At 41.0% G+C, this 9,003-nt stretch overlaps 1 protein-coding gene across 1 annotated transcript in view; it reads left to right on the forward strand.

Moving 5' to 3' along the window:
* The window catches only part of BMPR2 (bone morphogenetic protein receptor type 2), a 680,472-nt gene extending 674,330 nt beyond the window's left edge, over positions 1-6,142 (forward strand). Inside the window, exon 13 of the mRNA XM_029606286.1 lies at positions 5,202-6,142. Within this exon, the coding sequence (XP_029462146.1) occupies positions 5,202-5,449 (248 nt within the window). The 3' untranslated portion in view covers positions 5,450-6,142. The remainder of the gene's footprint in view (positions 1-5,201) is intronic.
* The last annotated feature ends 2,861 nt before the right edge of the window (positions 6,143-9,003 follow it).

The following is a 9,003-nucleotide window of genomic DNA, read 5'->3' on the forward strand; positions in this document are numbered from 1 at the left end:
GGGTTTCTGGATAGGGTGAAAAGCTGGGTATTGTATTATCCATAATGCACTTGCAAACATTAAGGCTTTTCCAGCTCCTTGGTCAAACTCTCCAAAAAAACACTCTACACCTATAGTATGGGAGAAGCTTTAATAATAGAGGCTTGGAAAGGATTGTCTAACCAGGAACCTTTTCTGTATCATGTTGCCTCAATATCTTTGTCTTCCCAGAAACTACTAAAACTCACTTACCTGTCACCTCCAGACTCACAATACTAGCCATTGGTCTTTGGGGCAGGTACCATTTTCACCCTGGACCACCCCCAATAGATGATAGTTAACGGCATTCTTATTTTCCAGTGTCATGTTCACTTTCCTTATTGTTTAGGGCAGCTTATAGCAGAAATAGACTCAGACTCTGACTGTTCTCTGGAAGGTTGCCATATCTGATGCACCTCACTTTAGACTACTTCTCTGCTTGTTGGACCCTCTTTCTCTCATCACTTTTCTATATTTCCAATAAGTTATTATGTAGAAAGCTTCTCCTCAACTCTCCTCTGAGTCTCCTCAGTGAAGATACCATCCCTATCTAGCACTCGGAACACACCCCACCCAATGGGTGGGTGCAGCACTTCCAGTACAAACAGCCACCATGCTAGGCCTGATGAAACCATTGTCCTACTGAAGGAACTTAGACCAGCTAAAGGCACATACAGGATGTTAGTACGTGGCTGAGAAATCTTGCTAGAGTATACATTTGGCTAAGCCCTTACATATAGAAATATTCTGTGGTTGAAATATCATTTGATAGCAGAGCATTCAAGAGTTTAACTGCCAAGAGGCTTGCAACCCGTTTTAAGATCCACAGCATTTAGTGTGTCATCTCTCTGGCTTTGCATGCTGATGCTTAACAAGTGTTTCCAGGGTATATATTTGTACCTTGGGAATGCTATCTGTACAGCTTGTGGTGTGGTAGGAGGAGCTATATTAGGGATGATGGAGCTGTTAGGCAGAAAGGAAGGTCCACTGAGTATGAAGAGATACAAATAGCATGAATATTTAAAATATGTACCTATTTCCTTTTTGCAGAGGGAGCAGCCTGGCAATGATTCTGATGGCCCGGGACCAAGTGGCCTTCAAAGGGCAAGGCAGCATTAATGGGTTCTGCCTGATAGCCCCAAGGAGGAAACAGAGGCAGAAGAGAAACCCACAAAGGAGCAGTGGCAGCCTGTGATGGAGGAAGAGGAGACCCAGGTGGCTGCACTTCTTTCACTGATCCCTGATGTTGGGCAGCTTGCAGGTAATGAGCAGGAAGGCAGCTCAGCAGAGAAGGACCTCATCTGTCCTCAAGAAGAGGAGGAACAGGTTACTCCTTTGGAGAGTTGCATTGTCGCATTTAATTCCAGAGTGTGGAGGAGATTGCTGGACTCAAGCATGAGATGCATGGCCTCCAGGATGCTGTGAGGGAGGAAATGCAGGGTCTCAGGGATGTCATGAGGGAGGAGATGCAGGACTGCAGCAGGAGCTCTGGGGCATGAATACTGCAATGGAAGCCCAAACTGAAGTATGGAGGGAGAAGCTGCAGAGGATGTCCCCTGGCTGCCACAGCCTCCATCAGCTCCCTTCTATGTAATGCCCCATTGAATGCAGCAACCACCAGCCTTTGCTGCACCACCAGGCAAGATTACCCCTTCACCAAGCTGAAGCTCTTCCTGTACTATTGCCAGCTCCACCTAGTCCTCCTCCACTGGCCATCATTGTACCACCTCTTCTAATGCCACCACCACCTCCATTCTTGCAGCCTGCAGCATCACCACCAACATGACCAGAAAAAGATGCTCCCACCTCTTCAAGTGAACTGATGGCTGAAGAGTAAAGGTCCACCTCAGATGCTGACCAATCTTCTGAGCTGCCACAGAATTCTGCAGACCTCTCCAGCAGCTATGTTGATATGCCACTGCTTCCAAAACTTGTGCCGTCTGAGAGGATACTCTTGTGGAGGAATGCCAGAATTAGACTATCAAAGGCACCTGAAATTCTCCCATCACGAAAAAGAGGGCAGCCAAAAAAGCACTAAACTTATGTTATATATTAAGCATCTCCTTGAGTACACCATGTAAATAAATGCACATTCACCATCTAAAATGTCTTTGTACCAAGAGTGTTCCTTTCCTCTACAGCCTGCCATTGACTTTGGCAGTGTATCTTCTGCAATTCCTCCTGACTCAGCTACTCTTCCTCTTCCACCTCCTTCTCCTCTTCATCCAGATTATCTTCCATTTCCTTTGCAAGAGGCAGGTGTTTGCATTTTGTCAGGTTATGTAGTATGCAGCAAGGTAGAAAGATTTCATAAACTTTAAGAGGGTTGTAGAGAAGGCATCCCCCAGATCTGTCCAGACAGCAGAAACATGTTTTGAGTAGGCCAACGGTTCTCTCAATGGCTGCCCTGGACTAACTGTGGGCACTGTTATAGTGAACCTCCACAGCAGTCTGTAGGTTAGCCATCAGTATCAGAAGTCAATGTTTGAGTGGATATCCTCTATCACTTGTAAGGGAGAAGGCAGAGAAGAGCAGTTAGATATGCCTTTGGGTTGGGCAGTGGGGCAGTTCACAGGGCAGGGATAGAGCTGTCCTTCAGAGCCAAAGCTGTCAGTCCACCTAGATATGAAGAAGACAATAAGAAGAGGTTAGCTGGTGTGTGTTGGTGGTAGTGTTAAGTGCATTTCTACCTAGAAGCTAGCCCCCGGTGCTGTGGCTTTCCTGGAAGTGGTCATGAATTTCTGATTGCAAGAGGGGCCACATACATGAGTGGATCCCAGAAACCTAGGCATGACATCCAGGATGATGCTCTTGGCATCATATTGAGGGAAAGAAAACCCTTGTGGTTGCAGTAATTGGTCTTGTCTCCCCTTGGTGTCCTTATAGGGATGTGTGTGCAATCAGTTGCCCCTAAAACAGAGGGAAAGTATGCTATTTGATTACAGTCAATCAGGATTTTTTGTTATTGCCGTCTTCTCCAAGGGAAGGATATATAATAGTGTTTTCCAGAGCAAAGCTGCCAAGAACTGCTCAATACACATGGAGCTAGCAGACTGGCTGATTAAAGCTTTGACTCCTAGATGTGTCTGGAAAGTGTGGGTGGCCAAAAAAAGCCAGAGTGATAGTGACCTTGGCAAGGTGTGGCTCTTTCGGGTAATAAGGTGCAGGTCCTGCTCTAACTGCTGGAAGAGGAACAATATAGTTTCTTTGTCAAACCTGAACCTGTGCATGACTTCATCCTTTGAGAGATCCATAAGCTGTGCCTTAGTCCTATATACTCTATGTAAGGGGTACCTCCACCTCCTTTTCTGTTCTTTCTCTCCTCAGCCATTGTGACCTGAGTATCCATAAGGTCATTAATCATATTGAAAAGGGAAGTGTCACCACTAATTCCCATCCCCCAGTAAGTCTCCGTATGTCCCAGTAACACATACCCCCACCACCTTGAATTGCCCTGTATGGCCCAGTCATGTGTATACAGTTATGAAGACTATCTTTGCCTCAGACTTTTCCAGTAATCCCCAGTATAAACATGTATGTCCTAGTTACCATCCAGTATGACCCAGTTTATTCCAGGTCACTTACTACAACCACCGTTTGTGACCCTGTCTAACCTAGGTACACTACCTCATAACCACCCCTATATGACCCATTCTATCCCAGTGACCCCCCTATATGACCCAGGTGTGACCCAGTTTCCCCCCAGAAGGTCTCAGTCTGTGCCTGGTACTGTCCTTCCCACCCTCTAGGCTGTTCCAGTGTCTACTCACGGGAGAAACTAATCTGCCAAAGGCTAAGTCAAACATCAAAATGAAAGTTTGTGTGTGAAAATGAACATTAATAAATGAATATGTGTAAGTTGGATGACGTTCACATATACGTCACTTTTAAACTATCACATTGCACATATATGTGCAAATCAGTCCCGACATGCCCCTTTTTTGCGCATGTACTTTTGCTCGTGTACACACACACATATATATGCATATGTGGCCCCTTTTTAAAACATGCATTACGCACATTTGGGCCACATACATGTATTTATGGCCTTTTTTACACAAGTAAGCCTTTGAAAATGTATCTGTAAGGAAGATTCTACTCCAGTATGCCAATCACACTAAAAGGTAAATTTAAAAGACAGGGCGCGCCAAAATCAGGAGATGTGCACCAATGTAGGAGATGCCGCATACATGTAGGTCATACGCATGTCAACCCAATTTTAAAAGCCACCTACATGTGAATATCTGACTTGGAATGAAAAAAGAGCATGGTGTGGGCAGGGCATGGACAGGGCCAAGAGATGTGCATGCAAGTGCCTATGCACCTGGCCGCGCAACCAGGTCCAGTGCTGTGCAAGTTTACTTCTCCTATGGAGGAGGTGTAAGTTTAAAAAAAGAAACAGGCATCTGAGAGGGGTTTGAGAAGTAACTGGGAAGAGTGCAGGCTAAAGAACCAGGAGGGTTTTGAGGACCTAGTTCTACACTGGTGGACGAACTGGTAAAACTCATGGCGTGGATACACGCCTGTTATAAAATTCCCCCACTGGCTTGGCTCATACCTGACTTTATGCGACCGTGCATGCCCACTTGCAGAATTGGGCACACACATACACACACTTATAAAATTGCTGTGTTCCTGTGCTCACGTCGATGCACACAAATATATAGTATACCCATGCACTCGTTTGAAAGTTACCGTCCAAGATTTCAACTACTTTCAGTGACTCAGTAGTCTGTCATGCTAAATATTGACCTCGAGAGGATTTGGTGTTCGTATTTGTGGACAAGTCTAAAAGAGACTACAGCAAATCAATACGTTGAAGTGAAATATATGTCTGGCTGTTTTCTCACTAAGAAGTATTTTTATTATTTAATGCTATTATGTGCACTGCAAGGAAAGATGTTTGTATTTCTCAGGACTGTTTTTCAATTTTCTTCACAGATAAAAACACCAAAGTCGATTAGCTGTAATATGTTAGAATAAAGAACTGATGAACCACTGAAAGTTATTGGAATTATAGTTATGTTGACATATATAAGGTCCACCTTCCTAAGTCTTGTTGTGATGAGTGATGATGTCATGATGTGTCACTTAAATATTCCTGGAGAAAGAAAGTCACTGTAGGAGTTTGTCTTGACTGTGGTATGATTCCGATTTATAGAATAACTATTTTTGTCTTTTAGGCGAATCATTACCAGACAGCAGGGCAGACTCAGGGGAAAAGATCAAGAAACGTGTGAAGACACCATATTCACTTAAACGATGGCGCCCCTCAACGTGGATCATCCCCTCAGAGCCACAGGACTGTGAGGTCAATAACAATGGTAGTGACAGGGCAAGCCACTCCAAATCCAGCACTGCTGTTTACCTTATAGAAGGAGGCACAGCCACAGCTATGGTATTGAAAGATTCAGGAATGAACTGCCTGTGAAATGTTTTGTAAGCCTATAAAATGACATTTTTACATCATTTAAAACAAGCAGAAGACATTATAAAAAGAAACTGTTTCATCCTCCTGTCAACACCCTTATCAAGGACTTGCTTTAAATAGGTTTCAGCTATGCAGAAAAAAAGATGTAGCTTATGCTTCCATATTTTTTAATTTTTTTTTTTTTTAACAGTTTTGCACTTTTTATTTAGTATCGCTAGCATTAAGTCTGTCTGTTTTGACCACAGAATTATATATATGTGTATCAAAAAGTGGTCTCAAAAATATATATATTTTTTTTTTTTTTTTAAAAGCAACAAGAAATTTGTATTGCTGATAATCAGTTTGGACCAGGTTCTTAAGGTCACTAAAATCCTAAACAGACTATATAAGACAGGTTTGACTGCAGTGGTATCTTATATCCATGTTTTTATTTCTGTGCTTATGCTAGTTTGTAAGTTTCATATGTCATAGGTGTATCATCTTTTGAGCTCCCTATTCTTTCTTGAGTGTATTTTGTTGAAACGTGCAATAGTCTATAGTTTGCTACATGCTTAATTGGAAAGTGCATTTTTCCTAATACTATCATGCATTCTTCCTTCCCCATCATTCTGTGAATCTTTTTATATAGATTTTTTTCTAACAGTTTGGCACATCAATCATCTGTGATAATGAACTTATATGCAGTAGCCAGCATTGGGTATCTGTGTCTTTCTGTCACTGTTCTCTAAGATGACCATAGATAGCATATCATTCCCTTCATATTTTTCCCATCATAGGCACAGGGCTCATAAAAAGAACATACTAAACAGAAATGTGAACTGCCATTGCTTTTATCCTTCCACATCTTGTTAATGAGATTCTTTCCATCTATTGCTGTAATCTAGGATAAGAGTAAGCAATTCTGGTCCTTGAGAGCTGCAAACATGTCTGATTTTCAGAATATCCACAATGAATAGCCATAAAATATACCTACATACATTTGATCGAGAAACCTAGTTAATTCGCAAATTTTGGTTATTATGAAAATCATACTTTGAGGCTCTCAAGCACTAGTCTTGCCTGTCCCTAGAATGTTAAACATAATGTTGGTACTGGGCAGTATAAGAGAGAACATTGTCAAGAACAAACTCTTTAGGAAAAATGTTGTCTTTCATAATTTTATGCTTTTATTTTTTATGACATTTCACAATTTATATTTTAGTGTAATTTTCTGCTTTTCTAGCATTAATATACATTCTTTTACATGCTCACCCCAGGCAGTACTGTGGGTAATATGCTGATGTTTGTGGTACAGACCAATAACTTCTCTGCACTGTCTCACACTGTGACAAGGCTTTGAAGTGATGTCATTTGGCACCAAGGGTATTTTTTTGAAGAAGGATAATATTTTTCCAGATCTAGTCCACAATGGTAGAAACCTAATTGAGTTTCACAGTCCTGCATGAGGGATCCTGATGTGGTATACAGGTATTCTGTCTCTTTGGGCAGCACTGCTGAAATTATATTTTATGTTTAGAATTCACTTACCAGTAATGAGTCTACAGATCCAATATAGCCACCAAAGAAAATTGCTGGAAGAATAAAGTAAAACCCAAAGCAACAAAGGAAGCCAGCCCTGTGGCACAACAGCATTGTGTACAAAAGACCCTGGTTTGATTCATGGGCCTAGCCTCTGTTCCCAGGACCAGACAGGGCTTTGGATTCTGAAGAGGCAATGTTCTCAGTTCCTGGGGAGAAGGAGTCTCAGCAATCACTCAAAAGTACCACTTAGGGTCCAGAAGGTGTCATGATCTCTGGCCCCTTGACCAAGGACCATCATGTGATGGCTGGGCTAGGTGGGTGTTATAAGCACAGTAGAAAAAACTTCCTGCTCCAGTTTTGTCCTGCTCTTTTAATTTTCCAGGTCAATCTGAACTAGACTGGGCTATGGTGCTATGAATCTTTATTTGCAACTACCTAGGGGTTTTTCTTCATTTCAAAAATTTGCCTTGTCTTACATCAGCTGAGAAATGTTGCTTTTGGAGTTAACTTTACATAAATCAAAAAGTCTCCTTGAGTACTGGCCATGCTCTTATGAACCAATTATGTAGGGGTCTGAACTTAAAATTTGCCAAGATATCATGTCAGATATTGAGACCATGAGTCCTAAGACATACATGGTTGTTGTCCAAGAAGTGTACATTACAACCAAAGCAGGCCAGAAAGTTTGGTGAGAAGCATTAAGAAACAAGTTTGCTCAAGGTCAGAATTTCATTCAAGAAAGTTCTTTGTACTTGAATATATTAGAAAAAAGAGTAGTATTCAAGGTCAGAATTTCATTCAAGAAAGTTCTTTGTACTTGAATATATTAGAAAAAAGAGTAGTATTCACATTCTCTTAACTTTTCAGTGTCAAGATAAGAACATAAGAAAATGCCATACTGGGTCAGACCAAGGGTCCATCAAGCCCAGCATCCTGTTTCCAACAGTGGCCAATTCAGGCCATAAGAACCTGGCAAGAACCCAAAAACTAAGTCTATTCCATGTTACCATTGCTAATGGCAGTGGCTATTCTCTAAGTGAACTTAATAGCAGGTAATGGATTTCTCCTCCAAGTGTACAAATTGTACACCAGTGAAGATTGAAACCACAAACATTTTTTCACAGATAGAAATACATTTGATAAGTATTTTAGCTATTCATATTACGGGATGCTTGCATAAAATAAACAAATTAGCTCAGCAGGTTGGATGTACATCTAGGGTAATGGGACCTGAAGACAGAAATTAATTTAACTAGTCATTAATAGGGAACTCCTTTAATAGATCTATTGACTACCCATCGAAACATAAAAATTTCAAAATATTTCAGGAGACATAGAGGGAAGGCAATAATAGTAGCAGACGCACCAGCTCAGACATGGTGTCTAGACCTTCTTTTGTAGCGGGATCTCAACAGTAAAGGTGTTTTGTTACCAGACATGCAAACTAATATCCTTGGTCATTGATTCCCAAGATTTATAGAAGATCAAATTTCATGCACTAGAGTTAATTCTAATAACTACTTACTGATCAAGGAGACTAGGGTTCAGAATTTTTAGAACTATTCAATGTCAAATCACCTAGTCTACTTTTAGTAGAAGAAATTCACTCTTAGTATCTGTTTTATGAAAACTCAAGCTCTTTGAACTTGGCAGTGTGGAAGCTGAAAGGAAGATGTTAATAAACAAAGGTTATTTTGAGAAAATCGTTACTGAGTTACTTAAGTTAAGAAAGTCAACAAGCAAAGCATATTGAAAATATGAAGAGACTTGCAAAGTGAGATTATTCCTTTCTTAAGAGTCGCAAAGTTAGCAAGACCAAAAGTAATGTTTTCACTTCCTAATGTGGATTTAAATCTTGTTTTATATATGTTAATGAACAAAAATTACATTTAGATAAAGAAGAATCAACATGATAGCAATCTGAGATGATGCATGGTGTGAAACACTACAGATATGGTACCCTACCATATCATTTTTACTTGTATTGCTTCCTAATGGTGAAGGCTTCTTACAGTGCTTATCCCCTTGTTTAC

Source organism: Rhinatrema bivittatum, chromosome 6 (genome assembly GCF_901001135.1).
Source record: "Rhinatrema bivittatum chromosome 6, aRhiBiv1.1, whole genome shotgun sequence".
In the NCBI taxonomy this organism is placed as follows: Eukaryota; Metazoa; Chordata; class Amphibia; order Gymnophiona; family Rhinatrematidae; genus Rhinatrema; species Rhinatrema bivittatum.